At 54.2% G+C, this 20,042-nt stretch overlaps 1 protein-coding gene across 5 annotated transcripts; it reads right to left on the minus strand.

Moving 5' to 3' along the window:
• Positions 1-1,942: 1,942 nt before the first annotated feature.
• On the minus strand, positions 1,943-12,258 carry Rnh1 (ribonuclease/angiogenin inhibitor 1). Of its 5 annotated transcripts, none has more exons than XM_046444749.2 (10): positions 12,099-12,258; positions 8,024-8,127; positions 5,898-6,068; positions 5,408-5,578; positions 4,733-4,903; positions 4,478-4,648; positions 4,201-4,371; positions 3,756-3,926; positions 2,298-2,468; positions 1,943-2,198 (listed from the first exon to the last, which is right to left on the minus strand). In XM_046444749.2, exons 2-10 carry the CDS (start codon positions 8,107-8,109, stop codon positions 2,111-2,113), a joined length of 1,371 nt encoding a protein of 456 aa, XP_046300705.1. In that variant the 5' UTR covers positions 8,110-8,127; positions 12,099-12,258; the 3' UTR covers positions 1,943-2,110. The 5 variants fall into 5 exon arrangements, with proteins under 5 accessions (XP_046300705.1, XP_046300706.1, XP_046300709.1 ...); XM_046444750.2 differs by lacking the exon at positions 12,099-12,258 and adding an exon at positions 11,859-11,883; XM_046444753.2 differs by lacking the exon at positions 12,099-12,258 and adding an exon at positions 11,567-11,709.
• Between the last annotated feature and the right edge of the window lie 7,784 nt (positions 12,259-20,042).

Here is a 20,042-nt window from a genome sequence, read left to right on the forward strand (position 1 = left end):
GCAGTCTCCCTGTCTCAGCATGGTCAGGGTGGCTCCCCTCTGGCCCACTGGAGTTGAGGGGTGCCCCACTGTCCTACCCAGGAGGCAGCGCGGGGCCAGGCTCAGTGGGAACATCAGGGCCGGCAGTTCCAAGGCCTAAAGCTGCAGGAGTGGCCTGGCCCAGGGGGCGGCCCCCTTTCAGAAACCCTGCAGGGGTTCCCAGCCCGCACATGGCGTGTCAGACAGCAGAGCCAAGCAGACCAGCAGCATCTGAGAGCAGGCTCCTGAGGTATGAGATCCCAAAAGAGCAAAATACTGAGAATAAACCAAGTGCAGTGGCACACACTGGAATCCCAGAAGCCTGGGGCGGGAAGATCACGAGTTCAAAGCCAGCCTCAGTAAAAGCGAGGTGCTAAGCAACTCAATGAAGCCCTGTTTCTAAAGAAAATACAAAATAGGGGATGGGGTTAGGCGAGAGTGCCCCCCCCCAAGAAAAAATCTCCAGCCTTTTTCTTCCTTTTCCTTCTTCAGTACTAGGGGCTTAACCCAGGTATACTCTACCACTGAGCTACATCCCCATCACGTTTTATTTTCATTTTAAGACAGGGTCTTAACCCTCCAATTTGAGATTCTCCTGTCTCCCAAGTCGCTGGGATTACAGGCAGGCATCACTGCACCTGGCCTTTGTTTACATTTTAAAGGGGATTCTTTTTTTTGGTACTGGAGCTTGAACCTAGGGTCTTGCACATATGAGGTGAATGCTCCTACCACTGAAGTATGTTGCAGCCCTTTTTAAAATGATCAAAGAGGCAGGTTCTTGGTAAGTTGCTGAGGCTGGCCTCAAATTTGCCATCCTCCTGCCCCAGCCTCCTGTTAACCAAATCATTCACAAACCATAGTGGAAATCCGCTGTACATGCAGTTGCCCAAAGAGCCTAGAAGTTCTATCTTCCAGAAATGCAGATGTTCAGAAAGAACTCTTTGCTTTTATTTTGGCCACACACAATGCTTACACAGTCAATATTGTGGAAGTGTGTCTGCATGGAGTCAAAATTAGGGAAATACAGTCTGTACCTACATATTGAAGTGATGTGAAGACAAACCACCACACCAAGCTGTGGACAATGCTGACCTTTGAAAACTAAAAATGGAGCACACGAAAAGGTGCATTGCAGGAATGGCTGTGGGTGCCAGGAGCTGGTCTGTGCAGCTAGCAGCCACACTTGAAGCCTTGCGTGAGGCGTTGTCCTGTTTGGCCTCTTGGAGACACATCCACTCCTATTTTTTGTATGGTGCTGCTCTTGTGAGTTGCACATTCTGATGGACACCAGCATGGGCGCTGCCTCAAGCTGCCCAAGCTGGAGAGTCCCCCCACACTCACACACACACACACGGCCACAGACCAGGCAAAAGTGACGCTGGAGGCAGAGCTGCTCTGCTCTGCCACCTCTGGCCCTGCACACGCCTGTTTCCAGCCAGCCGGCCATTTCTCGGCTTCCCCAGGTAACGCGACTTTAATTCACCGAGAAAGCTCCTAGGATTTCTTCAGCTGGAAGGGTGGATTTCTTTTGGTACCAGGAGTGTGCTACCACTGAGCTGCATCCCCAGGCCTTTTTGGGAAGAAGGTCTTGGTAAGTTGCCAAGGCTGGCCTCAAGGCCTGGACCACTGTGCTTGGCATCTTGAGGGACTTCTTTCTGTAACACTAGAGATCGAACCCAAGGTCTGACCCCTGCCAGGGCTGTGCTCTTCCACTGAGCACACCTAGCCCCCCGGGATCTCAACAGTGCCCGTGCCAGATCCCCTCAATATGGGCAGGACTCAAGGGTGAGGTTCCTGGGCCTGGCCTGGCTACCTAGCCTGCGGGGTCCTTTGGCAGCCTGTGCCCTGCTCAGGGCACTGTGTGTGAACAGGGCATTCTCAGCAGCTGCGAGCCACACAGGACCCACAAGGAAGGACAAGGATCCTCCTGCCAACAAGTGCTTTAATAACTATGCAGGGTCTCAAGCTCTCTTGCTGAAGTACTGGGTTAGGGCATTTCTTCCCAGTCAAAGCCAGGACACCAGGAGTAAGAGCCCCAGGAGGGACTGAGGATGCGGTGTCCAGGTAGATTTCAGAAACCGCAAGCAGGAACTCAGGAGATGACCCTCAGGGACGGCTTGAGTCCCTCCAGGGTCCGCAGCTGCTCTTCCATCTCCTCAGTCCAGTAGATGTCATACAGGCTGCACGTGGGCAGAAAGGAGGGAGTGAACCAGAGCACCCACCGCCCGGCCTTCCCCCGCTGCTCCTGAGCCCTGGTCCCCCAGCACTTGGCCACTTACACCAGCTGTTCCAAGACACAGCCAGGCTGCCGGAGACTCTCCACCAGCCGCTGTATGCCAGGGTCCCCCACGCAGTTGTTGCTCAGGTCCAGCTCCCGCAGGCTGCGGTTGACCAGCAGAGCCGTAGCAAGGGTGTCACAGCCACTGTCGGTCACGTTGCACTCGCCCAGCCTGAGCAGGGGCACAGGCAGCGTTCAGGACAGGCATGTCCAGTGTGCCATGGCCCACAGACCAGGACTCTGGGTGGAGCTGTTCCCAAGTCCCAGCCTTGAGCAGATCCTGGGCAGATGCCCCAATCAAAGATGGAGAGATGCACATTGGCACCTTGGCACCAGAGCCCACTGGGTCAGAGGAGTCAGTACCAAGGCCAGGGGGGCTGCACAGGAGAACTGGGACAAGGTGATGGGTGGACAGAGGCTTGTAGGTTCAAAGAAATGGGATGCAGTGGGACAGACCTAGTACCCACCCCAGAAACACGGATGCCCTAAGGGAGGGTGGTGAAGGCACAGCCCTGACAAACCTAATCAAATCAAGGAACCAGCCAGGCTCGCTGGGGACCCCACTTGCCAATAGCCAAGGCAGGCCCATGTCTCCCAGCACAAGACCAAGCTCCTCTCCACCTAGCTCCAGGATGGCATCCCCTGGGCAGGAGACTGAAGGACTGCTGTTCAGGCTGCCCATCCCACCCTCCAGCCAGTGCCTGGTCCAGGATGACCAGCACCCAAGGAGAGCGGCCCACGGGAAGCACAAACAGAAACCTAAAAGCAGAAACCCAAGTCTTTGTAGAGCCACATGCAGTGGCACATGCCCACAATCCCAGCCACTCTGGAGGCTGAGGCAGGACGATGGCATGTCCGAGGCCAGACTCCACAAGTTAGCAAGTAATACAGAGGGCTGGGGTGTAGCTTAGTTTGTAGAGCACCAGGTCCGATCCCTCAGCTAGAAAAAAGAGAAAACTCCCAAAATAAGAAAACTAGAAAGAAAATATTACAGGGAATGGGAACATCAGCCCGAGAGACCTAAGGGATGAGTGCCAGGCACTCCCAAGACAAGGAATTAGAGGAGACAGATCACCAACATACAGCACCCCTCCAGGACCAAGGACATCCAACTGCAGAACAGACACTGATCTCTCAAAGCTTGCCGTGAAGAAAAGGCAGATCTGCAGGGAAAGCAGGACAGCAGTGCCTGTCCTGAAAGCCAGAGTGACCAGAGCAGGGCACATGGGCTCCTCAGGCTGCTTCCACAGGACCCTTTCTTGGGGAGCTGCTGAAATGGGCTCAACCAAATGGAGGGAGCCTGGGAAGATGAGCCCCAGGGGGTCCTGCAGAGGGTGGACAATGCTTCCAGCATTACGAGATGGCTGGGCCGGAGCCTAGGCAGCCATGGGACTCCATGAGCAGGCCCTCTGAGGGTCAGGATTAGGGGGAGAACCAAGCCAGCCAGAGCTGCACTCACCAGAGCACCCGCAGCACGGCGCCCGGCTGGCTCAGGCCCTGGCAGAGCTCCTGCACACCGGCATCGCCCAGCTGGTTGCTGCTGATCTGCAGCTCCAGGAGGAACTTGTTCTGGGCCAGCACCGAGCGGAAGTAGGGGCAGCAGGCAGCTGTGAGGCCGCAGGTCTTGACCCTGTGGAAATGGAAGGGACAAGGCCACTCTCCAGAGCCCCTTCCCCTGGAATCCCTCCCAAGTGCACTCCATCAGAGATGTCCCCCCAAACACCACCCATTTTCTGGGCGGCTCACCCCCACTCTCCTGCCTGCTCCTCCCAGATGTATATCCACACCTCGGTCCCAGCACTGTCCCATTCATGTCACCCCACTCCCTGGAGCCACAGGCCTCTCCCCACGCCTGGCTCAGCTCCGGCCCCTGCTGTCCCGGCCCAGGGCGCGTTCATGCTCACCACAGCGACTCCAGTTGGCAGCCAGGCTCCAGCAGGCTCTCGCACAGCAGCCGGGCGCCCTCATCCCCCAGCTGGTTTTCAGCCAGGCTGAGCTCCTTGAGGCTCTGCTTGGCCTTGAGGACACGGCAGAGGTCCTTGCAGCCCTCGCCGGTGATGCCGCACTCCCAGAGCCTATAGGGCATCCATGCCATGAAGGACGGATCTCACTCAGCACATAGCTCATGGCCCCAGTGAGCGCCCCAACCGCCCCTCAGAGGGAGACGCGCAGCCTGCTCACCAGAGGGTCCTAAGCCTGCTGCTGGCACACAGCAGCGCTGGGCACAGTTCTGCGATGCCCTCGTCACCCAGCTTGTTGCAGCCCAGGTCCAGCTCCTGCAGCGAAGCCTTGGAAGCCACAACAGCACTCAGAGCCTTGCAGTTGGCCGCTGTGACACCGCAGTTCTCCAACCTGGGGACAGGGTACATGCCTGAGGGGAGCCCTGGAGTCCGGCCCTACCCAGCCCAACCAGGCTGAGCCCAGCGCCTTGCATACTTGAGCATCTCCAGCTGGCAGGCAGAATCCTTCAGGCCTTGGCAGAGCGTCTGGATGCCAGCCTCCTGCAGGTCATTGTTGCTCACTGTGAGCTCCTTGAAGTCGGGCTTGGCCCTGAGCACCGTGGCCAGAGGTTCACAGCTGGCGGCCGTGAGGTTGCAGTACTCCAGCCTGTACACACACAGGGTCTCAGTCCACCCTCCACAGAGCCACAGGCAGCCCAGGGGCAGTGTGTTAGCGAGGCACAAGGGTGCTGGTGTCTTGTCCCCCCATCCCCCCCCAGCCTTCCCCCTTGGCATCGGGCTGGGGTGCTGAGGACTTGTCTCTAGCTGCTGTTCGGGAACAGTGGGTGCCCACTGCCTCTAGCCTGTGTGCATACCACACTCCTTTGGGAAAAATCCTCATGACCAAGAGCCCCACTTCAAACTCAGGGATCTCCCAGGCTCCAGGAAGAAGCATCCCTAATAGGCAGGGCTACCTGCTTGGCCATGGTCACACTTAAGAGTACCTCATCCCCAGACTTGGCAGGAATCTGCCAGCCCCTTTCAAAGAAGAGCCGACATCCGAGAAGAGGGGCACCGCAAGCCCCTGGAGCTCAAGTCCTGCCTTGAAGCCTCCTGAGGACACCACACAGGCGGGGCTCAGCAAGGACAGGCTGCCAGGGCACACACTCACTGCAGCTTCTCAAGATGGCACTGGGGGTCCAGGAGCCCTTCACAGAGCAGCCGCAGGCCTGCGTCCCCCAGAGGGTTGTCGTTGAGATGCAGTTCTCGCAGGGTGGACAGGGAGCGCAGCACGCCAGGCAGGACCCCACAGCCAGCCTCCGTCAGGCAGCAGTTCTGGAGGCTGGAACACACCACTGTCAGCGGCCCCCGTGAACCCGCAGCCCCCTGCCTGCCAAGTCCCAGCAGCACCTTGAGGGAGGCAGGGCACAGAAGTGCTGCAGGGGGCCCCCAATTACAGGTGTGCCAGACCCTCACGCAAGACCTGGGCCTGGCATGAGCCCAGTGCAACCTGTCCCAGCACCAGGCAGCCATCTCTCTTGTGTGCCTCTGGCTAGAGCTGGGAGTGCTTGCTGGGGCCTCTGGTGGCTCTCCATACCCCACCACCTGGATGCCCACCCCAGGCCCCACCCTACGTGAGCTGGGCTGTGCCCTGGCCTCACCTCAGCTTCTGGATCTTGCAGATGGGGCTCTGCAGGCCCTGGAGAACTAGATGCACCCCGGCGTCACCCAACTCATTGGTGCGCAGGCTGAGCTCTGTCAGGGAAGGGTTGACCCGAAGTGCAGAGCTAATGTCCTGGCACCGCACCTCAGTGAGGCCACAGTCATCCAGCCTGTGAATGGGATCCCTGGGTCACATGGGGTGGAGCCAGCCTCAGGCCCAAAGACCCTCTCATGCCACAGGCTGAGAGCCATCAGTGGCCAAGAAGTCGAAAGGTAGTCAAGTTGAAGCCAGCCTCAGCAACAGCAAAGGCACTAGGCAACTCAGTGAGACCCTGTCTCCAAATAAATACAAAATAGGGCTGGGGATGTGGCTCAGTGGTCGAGTGCTCCCGAGTTCAATCCCCAGCACAAAAAAAAAAAAGTCACGGCCAGGATGTTTAAACATGAAACAGTCAGGCATGGTGGCACACACTCGTCACCAGAGCCACTCAGAAGGCTAGGTGGGCAGAAGCAAATTGGAGACTAACCTCAGCAACTTAGCAAGACCTTCTGAAGATAAAATGTAAAGGGGCAGGTAAGAATGTTCACTTAATGCCAGAACACCTCTGGGTTCGATGGAAGGAAGGAAATTTAAAAAGGGAACCCAAAATAGGAGTGGGCAGGTATGGCTGCACATGCTGGGACCCCAACAACTCGGAGGCTGAGGCAGACAGCAACCAGGCAACTGAGTGAGATACTGTCTTCAATAACAAGTAAAAAAAGGGCCCAACACAGTTGCACATGCCTGTATCCCAGCAGCTCAGGAGGCAGGAGGCTCTCTAGTTCAAAGCAGCCTCAGCAAAAGCAAGGCACTAAGCAACTCAGTGAGACTCTGTCTCTAAATAAACTACAACATAGAGCTGGGGATGTGGCTCAGTGGTCGAGTGCCCGAGTTCAATCCCCTGAACCAAAAAAATAAAATAAAAATAAAAAGGGCTAGGGGTGCAGATCAATGATGGGAGTACCACTGGGCCCACTCCCCAGTATGAAAAGGAAATAAAAATAGGAATGATCATAGATAGTGGGCATGCTGTGCCCCCCACACCTTCTGCAGGGACCAACCCTGGAATCCCCCACGCAGAGCTGGCACGGGAGGCCAGAGGGACAGCAAGGCCAACTGAGGGGCTGAGCAAAGCCCATGGCATGGGCACGATGCCAAGACCACCCCAATTTCTTCCCCAAAATAACAGCTGGCAGATGTAAGGGCTGCATCAAGGCAAGAGGGCCACCTGTGGACCCGAGAGAAGTGGGTCTGGGCAGAACTCCGCTCTGCGCAACCAAAGGTGGCACAATAAGCAGCAGGGCCACAGCTTTCCTATGTCTTGCCAATGTGTGACCACCATGAGAAGCTGGTCCAGCACGAGAAGCCCACAGACAAGCCAGAGGGTGCCTGCATGACTCTGGGGCTCACAAGGCAAGTCACCAGCACAAAGGGAGGGTAGGGGCTGGGGGGGCCGGGGGGGGGCTCAGGAGACAAAGGCGTGTGGGATCCTGGGCCACCCAGAGGGAAAAGGATGCGGGTACAAAGCTGGTGCCTGGGCTTGTCCTTGGTGGGACATGCTGGGCACTGTGACAGTCTCCATGAGATGAGGTCATCAGGGGAAGCAGGAAGAAGGCTATCTAAAACCATCTCTGATAGCAGCTACAAAGGGACCAAGCGGGTGCCTGTCTCAACTGTGAGCCTGAGGCACCCGGGAGAGTGAAGCTGAGGACAGAGCGTGGCAGGGGCAGCACAGCCACCAAGCCTCACTGCGCCTTGCCTGAGGATGGAGGGGGCCTAGAGCCCAGGTTCCGGGCCGCCTAGTGCATCAGCCACTGCCCCCAACGCACACCACACCTGCCATCCACTAGAGCCTGTGAGGGTTCGTGTAGAAGAACTTTTTCTTCTTTTTCTTTCTTTGTGGTGCTGGGACAGAACCCACGTGCTAGGCCAGTGCTGTACCACGGAGCTGATGCCCAGGCTGGGAAACCACAGGACAGCATCTCATACCTCCCAGAACTATCAAGCACCTTCGCCTCCATGAATAGCAGCCTCCCAAGCACAGCGTGCCCAAGTGCATCGCCACCCCACCGCAGCTGCCCATACCTGACCACTTGGTACTGCTGGATCAGGGGGAGGAGCTCTGTCCACCTGGCATCACTCAGCTGCTCACAGTGGATGTCAAGACTCATGGTGGGCTGCAGTGTCGTCTGGGCAAAAGAAAGAGGAAAGAGAACCCCTCGCAGATTCCCCAGGCCCGGCAGACCAGAGGTCCTATGAGCAGGAAGAGTCCACCCAGAACCCTGAAGGCGGATATTTCCAGAAGGGCTGCAGCCTCTCCGGCAGGTGCTTTCTCTGCCTTCTTCCCTCAAAATTTCCACCTGCTCATTCTCCAGGAGAAAAGGTCACCCCAAGCAGCAGAGCTTGGGGACGCGGCTGTGGGACACAGATGTCAGTTTCACCTCTCAGCCTACAGCCACAGTTGGCACCTCCTGCTCAGGAGAAGCAGGACACAGCAAGTGTGGGCTGGGAAGCCCCTGCCTCTTATTCACCTGAGCAAGGATGGTGGGAGGGGGGTGGAAACCCCAGAAGCAGGCTCAGCTGGCTTCCTGTCCTCTCAGAACAGGCAGGGTTGGCAGTGCCACAGTGCACTGCCAAGCGGTCCACAAAGCCAGAGCCCTCCAAGATGCAGGGTCCAGGATGGAAGCTGCCCAAACACAGCAGTGGGTGAAGCCTCCCCCAGCAGCCCTAGGACAACAGCTTCCATGACTCCAGGACAGGCCAGGGCACCTCCTCTGCCCCTCCCAGGCCCTGCCCAGGCTGGAACAGAGGCAGGTCACAGCCTGAAAAAACGAGGAATCACTGCCTGAAGGGAGTTCCTGAAGCCGAGAGGACATGCACCTACAGCACCCATACGTCTGGGGAAGAAGGGGAAGAGGAAGTCACCCTGTGGACCACACATTCCCTGAGCTCTGCCAAGCAGGCCAGCTGGAGCAGCAGGGACACCAGAGGGTTCCTGGAAGAAGCGACTCATGCTGGGCTTCCAGTGCAGGGAAGGGTGGGGCAAGGGCTTCTCTGAGGAGCTCTCTCCCCAAGAGGCAGAGCCCAGCGCCCTTCCCAAAGGCTGTGACTACAGGATGACGTGGTCTGTAGGGGTTCCCGAGTGTCTTCCCCTCTGCCGCCAGTGTCTGGCACAACTGGCCTTGTCCTGCCCCTTCCCTGGGGCTGGATCAGGCGGGAGCAGGGAGGAGCACCTTGGAGCCAACTTGGGGGGTTGCCCTTATGGGTCGTGGCACACAGGCCTGCAACAGGGGAAACTGAAGCAAGGACAGGGGACACCTTGGTCACACAGCATCTCAATGAGGAGCCCTGACTGAACCCCGTTTGCTGCTCAGAGCACGTAAGCAAAACCGGTCCCGCCTGGGTCCCCTAGGAAGCCCAGGGTATGTCACCAAACCTCCTGGTAGAGTACTACCATTCAAAGGTCCTGGGTTCCATCCTCAGCATGGGAAAGGCCTGGGATGCAAACACAGACCCAATCTAAGTCTCTTGGAGGAAAACAGCTTAATAATTTTGTAACATACTCCCAAACTCTTGCCAGTTACAACAATTCTGACTGGCCTGGGGAGAGCCACAAGGGTACACTGGCTTGGCTTTTACCTTTTGGGGGGTACTGGATCTTGAACCCAGGGGCCCTTTACCACTCACGTACATTCCCAGTTCTTTTTACTTTAAGAGAGCATCTTGCTAAATTGCTGAGGATCTCAGCCTCCTGAGTTGCTGGGATTACAGGCATGTACCACAGTGCCCAGCGAGGTACAGGTTTTTAAACATGCAAAACACTGGTGATGTTTGAAAAAAGTCATGTGGGCATGAACAGCTTAGGGAAGAGAACTGCTAGGGAAGCAGGCCATCTCCTCAGATGCCTGCTCTCCTGCAGAGACGGCTGCACACTTGTTAGAAGGCACAGGCATTCATCCATCCAACTCTTCCCTGAGTACCGGCAGTGTGGAGGGCACTGTTCCAGGTCTCGCTGTCCTCAAGGAGTTCAATAAGGCAATCTGGTACCACGAAAAGGCCAGGGAAGGCTTCCAGGCCAGCCCAGGCAGTCTGAAAGAAGGAGCGAGCTGACAAGGGAGCTGATGGAGAAGCGGTGGACTGGAGTTCTGTCTCAGTCATTAGGCTCCATGCTCACTGCGGATCTCAACTAACTTCATGTTCCAGGGTAGCTCAGAGTCCCAGGAATCAGGAGCCAGGAACTAACCAGAGGACTGAGAGGGCCAGTTCTTTGGGGTTTTAAGGTGAAAAGCTACAACTGGGGGAAATTTTTTGGCCAGGCCAGCCAACACGTGTTGCTATAGTTCTCTGGGTGTCCACAGACAAGGCCCACCAACTGGGTTCCAGCAAAGCAGGAGGCTGGGCAGAGAGCACACACACCCTTCCAGGATCCCCTCAGAGAGCAGGCCCGCGGTGTGTCCAGCACCTGCCAGGTGCTCAGGGCCATCAGTGAAGACAGGGAGCACCTCTCCCCCTTGATGCAGGAAAACAAGGTACTGCTGGCTTCTAGCAGAGGCTTCTGTAGCCTGAGAGTGAAGGGCTCAGTGAGCCTCTGGGCGTACTGTGTCCAACCAACTTCCGTTTTTTTTTTTTTGTGGGGGGGACAGGACTGGGGACTGAACCACTAGCCACATGAAGCCCTTTTTATTTTGAGAGAGGCTCTTGCTAAACTGTCCAGGCTGGCCTTGAATTTGTGATCCTCCTGCCTCAGTATCCAGAGATGCTGGGGTTAAAGAGGTGCAGCAATTTTAAGGCTGATGTTGAGAGGGGGATATTGCCCTAATTTATCTGAGAGGGCCCAGAGTGATCACAAGGGCACACAAACTGGAGGGAGGCAGATTCTTAAGACACTGATTAAGGCCAACAAACTGATTCTCCTTTGAAGCTTACACAAGGAATCAGAACATCTCCCCCCGCATACACACACACCTAGATTTTAAGCCCCTAGTACATTCTGAACTACTCAGAAGTGGTGGCCACACACCTGAAATCCCAGGGGCTCGGGAGGCTCAGGCAGGAGGACAGTTAATTCAAAGCCAGCCTCAGCAACTCAAGGATATCCTGTCTCTAAATAAAATACAAAAACGGGCTGGGGGTTGTGGCTCAGTGGTAAGCACCCCTGGGCTCCATCCTGGGTACAAAAAAAAAAAAAGTGAAAAACGTGTATACTGCCCAGCATCGTGATGCATGCCTATAATCCCAGCGACTTGGGAGGCTGAGGCAGGAGGATCACAAGTTCGAGGCCAGCCTCAGCAACTGTCTCAAAATAAAAAATAAAAAGGGTTGGGGATGTAGCTCAGATGTAAGCGCTCCTGGGTTAAATTTACAGCACCAAAAAATAAAAAGTACGTATACGATGTTACTTCCAATGGCCGCATTACGTGCAATTAGTCTGTATTCAACTGATTCACCCGAACTGTACAGGTGGTCAAGCTTTCTTCTACCCTAGCAAGGGGCCTCCTGAAATGCCGCCAAACCCCACCAGCTGTCGCGGCCCAGGCGCGGACACCTGGCTGGTACGAAGTGCCCGGAGCCTCGGCTTCTTTCAGGCAACAGCCCTCCCCGCGGCCCCCAGGGGGCGCTCTCGGTTACCTGCCTCTGCTCCGCACCTGAGCGGCCCCCGAGTCCCCACCGTGCGAGGCGGCGCCACCCGAGCCCCGTAACGACCCTGCAGTTCTCGGAGAGCCGAGAAACCAGAAATGCCGCTTCTTTCGAGAGAATAAGATCAGGGGTCGCTTAACTGAGGGACACAGACAGGCTGCCCAGGCCTGCGGGCGTAGCTGGCAGACACCAACCGTCACGAGGTCCCCACCCGCGAAGAGGCGGACCACGCAGACGCGCCCGCCAGCCCCCCCGGGCTCCCAGCGTGCCCCGCGGTACGCACCGGCGCGACGAGGTCCTGGGGCGCGCCGGAAACCGCCGGAAATCGCCGGAAACCGCCTCGCCCGGCCCCTCCTCCCCGCCGCTCCGCCCGGGGAGTGCGAGTCGCGCCGGGTCGCTAGGACCGCAGTGGCGCCCGGCGCGCATCCACAGGACTCCCGGCTGAGGCCGGCGCGGGGAAGGGCCGCCTGAGCTAGCCGGGCGTCACACTGGCCACGGGGTGACGCAGCGCGTGGGGACTGACCTGGAGACGGCCGCGGGCTGCCGGGGCTGAGAGCGACAGTGCCCACTTTGACTGGAGCAGGCGGAACGGCCGACTGGGGCGAGGTCTCCCGACGACCGCGCAGCCGGCTGGCGGGGCGGAGCCGAGCCTCGGGGGCAGGGCCGAGCCGCTCAGGGCGGCGGCCGGCCTCGCGGTAGAAGGGGGCTAAGCCTAGGGGGCGGGGCCAAGCCTAGGGGCGGGGCCACGGCTGGGGAGGCGGGGCCTCGGCGGCCCGCGTTCCGGTTAGCTGCCGGGCGCGGCACCGAAGGAAGTGCTGAGGAGGCCCGGGGGGAGTGGAGCCGAGGGAGAGGTGGCCGGCGCTGTTTGGCTGTGTCGCGTTGGGGATTTCCGCATTCACCGTGGACCCCGGACGGACGCCGCAGGCGCGACGGCTGGGCCCGCCTCCACCGGAATTATTTTCCGGAAAACTGCCCGAAGGTCCTGGTTCCCCCGGCTCGGTGGCGTGGTGGCGCTGCCTGTAGTCACGTCGGCTGGGGGAGGGCTACCTCCGCCACGCGGCGAGATCCCGCCCGTCCCAGAAAAAAGTCAGGGCTGGGGCCGGGCGCGGTGGCCACGCCTGTAATCCCAGCAGCTTGGGAGGCTGAGACCGGAGGATCGCACGTTCCAAGCCAGCCTCAGCCTCAGCCAACTAAGCAACTGAGTGAGGCCCTGTTTCTAAATAAAATGCAAAAATAGGGCTGGGGTTGTGGCTCAGTGGTCGAGTGCTCCTGAGTTCAATGCCTGGTACCAAAATAAAAAAAGTTAGGACTTGGGATGAAGCTCTGCGGTAGAGCACCCCGGGATTCAATCCTCAGTCCCTAAAGTTAGTGAATACAGCCCTAGGTTATGTCAGAGTCTCGGGTTTGTTGGAATTCTCATAATGTGAAGAAGCCATTTCAAATATCGCCAAGAAGCTGTCTAGCTTCTTTTGGTGACACCCATGGGGACAGGAAGGACCTGCTGAGAAGTCCAGCAGTGGGGAGAGTCGCTGAAGCCACAGGGGCCACTTGGGTTCCTCACACAAGTTTGTTCTTCGATCTTAGCTGACCCATTCATCCATGTGGAATTTGGAAGACAGAAGCAGTCCCACCTCCCCTTCTTCATCCCCCAGAGGGAACCACTCTTGCCCCTTCTGGTGGGTCCCGGCTGAGCCAAGCATACTTAGTCTTCCTGATCCAGCCTTAGACAGCGGAGCAGTTTTAAGTCCTCATCCCTTCCTCTTCCCATCTAGCCCCTCTCTCATGCCCGCTGTTGGGACCTTTTACCTCCCTTGGAACCGCGGCCATTATTGGGTGTTGGCTGAGGCGGCCTCATGGGTTAGCATTTCCATCTGCGTGACCTGGCTGGATTGGCGCACTCGGGCTTTTGACCTTAGTCCCGCCTAATGGTTTAATCTGAAATCTGCCTAGGCCCCTTAGTGACAGTGACCGTAACTGCTCCTTATTGGTTTTCGCTACTGTCTCTTCTTACTCCTTCTATCACTATATAACCTTGTCCCTGACACAATAAAGTTGAGATTGTTGCACCTTCATGGTTGACTCATCTCCCGACTCAGTGTGATTGTGGGCCAGGTTGGGTGGCAGGCCGAGTCGCAATACTTACCCTCTCACTCAGCCCAGGAGACACTAGCTGGTCTAGTGTGCTTCACTACCTCTGTCCGAGGGCGGTTCCGACAGCTGGTCTCCCGCGTACCCTTGTCGCGGGGGGCGACACCCCCAGCCCCTCAAGATACATGTTTCTTGAAATAGAGAGCTTTGGGATGGTTTTGCTATGGCATCCCTTCGTGTTATTGGAAGGGGACAAATAGATGAGGACGGTGGACACACGAAGTTAAGAGAATAATTCTATAAAATTAGTCCATATACTGAACCCCACATGCTTTCTTTGCCAAAAAGCAATCGTCCTGCAGCCAGCCTGTCCTGAGTAGACAGGATATGTCACATTCCTTAGCAAGCTAAGGCAGGGACAAAGGTCTGGCAGTCTACGTAGATGATGAATGAGGGGGGACAGAGAGGATGAGACTGGTTATCACACTGCTAACCTCTCAATTGCTCCTGGCTATTAACTCCATCCTCCCAGTTCCCAGGCACAGAGTCAGAGAAGAAAGAGAAGGCAATGACTAAAAGGGGTTCTGGGGTCTACAAAAAAGCAAGACCCACCCCCTCCTGTGGACTCCCAGCTCTGGGGCCCTTCTTTTCACAGAAGTCTGTCTCCATCACTTTCTTAAATAAACCATACTTGCTAGCTTGCCTTGCGTTCCTCAGGTGTTTATCTTCAACACCAAGAACAAGGACCTGTTCCTTAGCTCCGGGACCAGTATTATACAGTGTCTGCCTAGGGGAGCTCTTGGTAACAGGGAATAGAGTTAGGGCTAAGGGCAGAAACCCCCATAAATGTTCATGAGACACCGAAGGAGGTGAGGCTCCAGGCAGAGTGGGCCAGAGGCTGCTGAGTGTGGGGGTCCTTTTCCTGTCCTACTTTTGTCATTGCTTCTTTAAAAATACCTGTGAGTCGAAGGGAAGGTGCATACAGCAGGGTGCACAAAGCTGGGGATTTTGCAGGTGGGAGTGGAGCTACAGTTCCCAGTGGCCTGCTGGGCTGGGCTAGGAGACAGGAAATGCCCCAGGGAAAAAGGAATTTTGACAGACTGAAAATCTCCACTGACATTGCAACAGCTTGTGGAGCTGGAAAAACTGTGCTGTCAAGGTTTTGTTTGCTTTTTAATTTATGGCATCAACTAAGCCAGAGGAAAGTGAGGAGAGGTTCTGGAGGTTCTGTTGTGAGGTCTAGTAATGAGCAGTGGAATGCAAGCCAGTAATGTGGCAGAGTCACAGGATTCTTTAAATTAGTTTTAAGGCAAAGGAGAAATCAAATAACTTGTAGAAAAATAACACATGTACTAACCCTGAGAATAAGCAAGTGGAAATAAAGGGAGTCAATTAAGAAATATGCCATGGAAAAAAAGATAAGTAAAGCTAATTCCTGGCAGGGTCTACCGAGGTCATTGTACAGTTAGGACTTATGGCCTCAGGTTGGTTGGTTGGTTGGTTGGGTTTGGTACCAGGGATTGAACCAAGGGGCGTTTACCACTGAGCCACTTCCAGCCCTTTTTATTTTTTGAGATAGTGTCTCACTAAGTTCCTTGGGACGTCACTAAATTGCTGAGGCTGGCCTCAACTTGTGATCCTTCTGCCTCAGTCTTCCGAGTCTCTGGTATTACAGGTGTATGCCACCACAACCAGCAGCCATAGAAATTTCTTTTGTAGTGCAGGTGCATGAAGTGTGCCCAGACATTGACCCCAGAGCCCAGATTAACACAAGACTGACTTGTAGATGAAACCCCCTGAATAGAATGGCTGCCATGACAGTTCCAGACAAGATAAGGTCAGAAACTCCCCACCTGAAGGAGCAGATAAGCATCTGCTTGGTAAAGACGACTCCAGTTCTCCTGGCCAAGGTGGAACAGCATCAGTCTGGAAGCCACACTTCTCCTTGGTTGCCCTCTGATCGGTCCCTCCCCGCCCCCAGGGAGCTCTGCTTGAGCCTTGCTGCTCTGCACTTAGGCAGAGTCCTCCTGCTTGGCTTCTCCCATGGGAACCCAAGAACTGGGGCTGGGAGCTTCAGTTCCATGCTCCCATGTTACATGGTGGCCTGAACCTCCTCGCACTCTGTCCCAGTGCAGCAAAACCCAGGCCAGGACACCAAGCTCACGTTCAAGAAGGTTGGGCGTGGGCTGGGGTTGCGGCTCAGCGGTAGAGTGCATGACTAGCAGGCACAGGCCGTGGGTTCCGTCTTCAGCACCACATAAAAATAAATAAAATAAACGTGTTATTTTTCTACAACTACTTCTAAAAAAATGTTAAAAAAGAAGGCTGGAAGTAGTTTCCTTTAACGTTTTCATTCTATTTACAAGTATTACAAATTCAAACTAGAACAATTGAAAATACGGGAAAGCAAGACAGTAATATCAAAACAAGCTGTGATTCTACACCCTATGGGGAACCTCACTGGCATCTTGCTGTTGCCAACATTCTTTCCAGACCAGGGCTGTCCAGTAGAAATGCAGTGTGGGCCGATATGTGATGTGATAGTGTCCAAAAAGAAAAATGTTTGTATGATGAATTTTTTTTAAAGAAACAAATGAAATTAATTTCAATGGTATATTTTAAGCCAGTATGTCCAAAATATTATCTGAACATACAATCAGCATTTCTTGGATTATTAACAAGAAACGTCTATTTTGATTCTAAGTCCTCATGGGTGTTCAGACCAGCTGTTTCCAGCGCTCAAAGTCACACGGCTGCCTTGTGGGAACCTCGCAGCTGTGGGCTTTTCCTGGCATGTGTGTACACATTGGAAATCATTATTTTAACTTAGTGAATCTCTTCTCATGATTTGGGGGAAATATGCATTCGTGAGCAGAGATGAAGGTAGGCTCCAGGAGTGAAACTGAACAGGCCTCTGCTGCAGGGATGAGAGAGCCTGGACCAGGATGGCCTGGGGCAGGCCTCTCTGGCGCCCTCTGCTGGACACGGGCCGCACGCGAGGGGGACGCTTTCAGAACCGGAGGAGAGCGTCCTGGGCACGGAGGGGCGGTCCCTCCCTGCGCATCTCCAGGACAGATAATACATCCCTCTCACTGAAACTCTTTTATAGCATTTTGCCACAGAAGAATGATACACTCTAGAAGAAATGTCAGAAAACACTAGTACAAGAAAGTAAGACGCCACCCTAACCCTATTACATGTAGTTCCCGTTCCTGAGATTTTGGTATATGGGCAGATGCACGTGAGTTTCATTACTGAACATTCAAACATACAAGAATTAAAAATAAATAAATAAATAACCAGCGCCATGACTGATCCCCTACCTTAAAAGCGTGTCCAAAGCCCTCGCAGGCCCTCTCCCCCACCGGGTAGTCCTCCCTCAGAGGTGGGCACTGACCTGTATTAATGGCCCTCACTCTTACACATCCTGTAAGACTCTATTGTGTATATGAGCATTCCCAAATAAGACAGACCAGTCCCCCAGTGGCCATTCTACCACTGACCCTCACCCCCAGCCCTTTTCAGTTTTTGAGACAGGGTCTCACAATTTGCTGAGGCTGGCCTGGAACGAACGATCTTCCGGCTTCAGCCTCTGGGATCACAGGCCTGGTCACCACACAGGCCGCACAGTTTATAAGTGGTGAACTGTGTGTGTCCTCCTGCTGGTGTTTCTTCTGGTCAACAAAGTTCGGGGCAAGATTTGTCCAAATGGATAAAATGTTATCTATTCATTTTAACAGAGTACTCGATCGTGTGGATAGCCAACACTGATTTATGCTCCCCGTGTGTCTGATTTTTTTTTTCTACTTACTGCCAATAGCACTGCTGCAGATACACTGTTTCTCTGCACCTGGTCAGAAGGGAAAGGCCTTGCTGGGTCATGGCATGAGCACTTTCATCCAATCACTTCCAAATGGTGTGAGGATTTGCCCTCCCAACAGCAGGTCATCAGAGTCGCCATTGCTACAGCTCTCTGCCTTAGTCCTAGGAACATAGTAATGTCTCATTGTGGTACAAGTTGGCATTTTGCCCAGTGCTAGTGAGTAGTCTATTTTCACACGTGGGTTAACCATATTTTTTTGAGGTGCCTGTTCATATTCTTTGATCATTTTCATTGGCTTCTTTAGGAAATCCCTCCTTACTGGTTTTTTAAATGTGATTTGTAGTCTGGATTTTAACTCACGTAGACTTGAGGTTTTTTGTTTTGTTGTTATTGAACTATTGAGATTGAACAGGGGTGCTCTACCACTAAGCCTCATCTCTAGCCCTTTTTATTTTATTTTTTGGTACCAGGGATTAAATATAGGGGCCCTTAACCACTGAGCTATATCCCAAGCCCATTTGGTGTTTTATTAGAGACAAAGTCTCACTGAGTTGCTTAGAGCCTTGCTAAATTACTGAGGCTGGGTTTGAACTCACGATCCTTCTGCCTCAGCCTCCTGAGCCACTAGGATTACAGGCATGCACCACGGCACCTGGACCTTTTTATTTTTTATTTTAAGACAGAATCTCAGGCTGGGGTTGTGGCTTAGTGGTAGAGCACTTGCCTAGCACATGTGAGGCAAGGGTTCAATCCTCAGCACCATATAAAACAAAGGTATTGTGTGCATCTACAACTAAAAAAAAAAATTAAATTGAACAGCAAAAAGACAGGACCTTTCTCTCTCTCTCAGTTGCCCAGGCTGGCCTCTAACTTGCAAGCCTTGGCCTCCCAAGTCACTAGAAGTACAAGTGGGTGCCACCTCACCTGCTGATTGTCATTTGTCAACCCTTCACCTGGCACAGTGGAATACACACTCTTTTAGTGCATGAAACATTCACCAGGATAGACCACATCTCAGGTCATAAGTCTAACCTTGACAGATGGGAAAGAAATATTAAGTACATCATATGACATAATAATATTAAGCCAGAAATCACTAACAGAAAAATAACATAAATTTCCCTAAACGTAGCCAGGTGCAGTGGCCCATGCCTGTAATCCCAGCCACTCAGAAGACTGAGGCAGGCAGCAGGAGAATCACAAGTTTGGGAGAAACTTAAGGAGATGCCCCTGTCTCAAAAAGAAAGAAAGAAAAAGAAAAAGGTCTGGGGATGCAGCTCAATAATAGAGTGCTTCTGGGTTCAATCCCTAGTGACCCGCTCCCCCCAAAAACTCCCTAAGCATTTGGAAGTTAACAAGCTCATCTTTAGTTGGCCCATGAGTCAGAGGGGGAGAGTGACAGGGAATCAGAACCTGCAGGGCCCAGTGGCATGTCTCTAACAGGGCTGCTCAAGAGGCTGAGGAAGGAGGAATACAAGTTAGAGGCCAACCTTAGCAATTTAGGGAAACCCCATCTCAAAATAAAATCTTATTTTTTTATTTTTATTTTTTTAAAGAGAGAGAGAATTTTTTAATATTTATTTTTTTAGTTTTCAGTGGACACAACATCTTTATTTTTATTTTTATGTGGTGCTGAGGATTGAACCCAGCGCCCCACGCATGCCAGGCGAGCGCTTGAGCCACATCCCCAGCCCCTCAAAATAAAAATTTAAAGTAAAATTTTAAAATCCCAAGTACAAAAAAAAAAAAAAAAAAGTAAAAACAAAACCTAGAGCAAAGCCAGGAGCTGTGAGACAGTGAAATCCAGGTGAGGTCCCTGGTGAGCACTGCCACTTCCTGTGGCCTAGCACTGATCACTCCTGCAGGTCACAGCCCAGCCCTCAGTTCCTGCCACCCCTCACTGGGAAAGGAGCTAAGCCAGGGCTGGGGCCACCTGGGCTCGGGTGGGGATGCCTCCTGGCTGCTGAAGGGAGGACAGAGACTGTGTCCACTGTACTTGGGGAGACGAGGCTCAGTTCTGGGTGGACCTAACCTCTCCTGAGGATCCAAGGGCTGTGATCTTCCAAGGCCTCATGTTCCAGTTAAGGCTGGCCTCTAACTTGTATTCCTCAGAGTCACCCTGGGCCTGTTTCAGGAAATATCGTTCTCTCCATAGATATCTCTCCGAGTCTACCAGGAACCTGTCACAGGTGTGGTCAGATAGGGTCCCTCTGGCTGGACACCTAGCATGTGAAGGCTGAGAATCAGGGGAAATGCCACACACAGCCCTGCACCCTCCTCAGGTTAGGACCCCAGTGTGTCTGTGCCTTTAACGGGGTGGGGGGCATGCTTCAGTGGGATGGGCCTGAGGGACGCTCCTGCCTGAGCTCAGTCCATCTAGGGTGGAAGGCCATCGGGTAGTTTCTTGGAACACCAAACGTGCCTACCACGTGATGGGAAGGACGAGTCATTAGTTCAAGTCCATGAACGTCCATCCCAGAGACTGAAACCTCATGTGTGCAAACCAAAGAACCTCAACCCATCCACCTGCACACCTGAAAAGGCTGCGTTATACCC

The sequence above is a fragment of the Marmota monax genome, unplaced genomic scaffold (genome assembly GCF_021218885.2).
Source record: "Marmota monax isolate L192 unplaced genomic scaffold, Marmota_monax_Labrador192_F-V1.1 WCK01_AAM20220418_F8-fsc00038, whole genome shotgun sequence".
Classification (NCBI taxonomy): Eukaryota; Metazoa; Chordata; class Mammalia; order Rodentia; family Sciuridae; genus Marmota; species Marmota monax.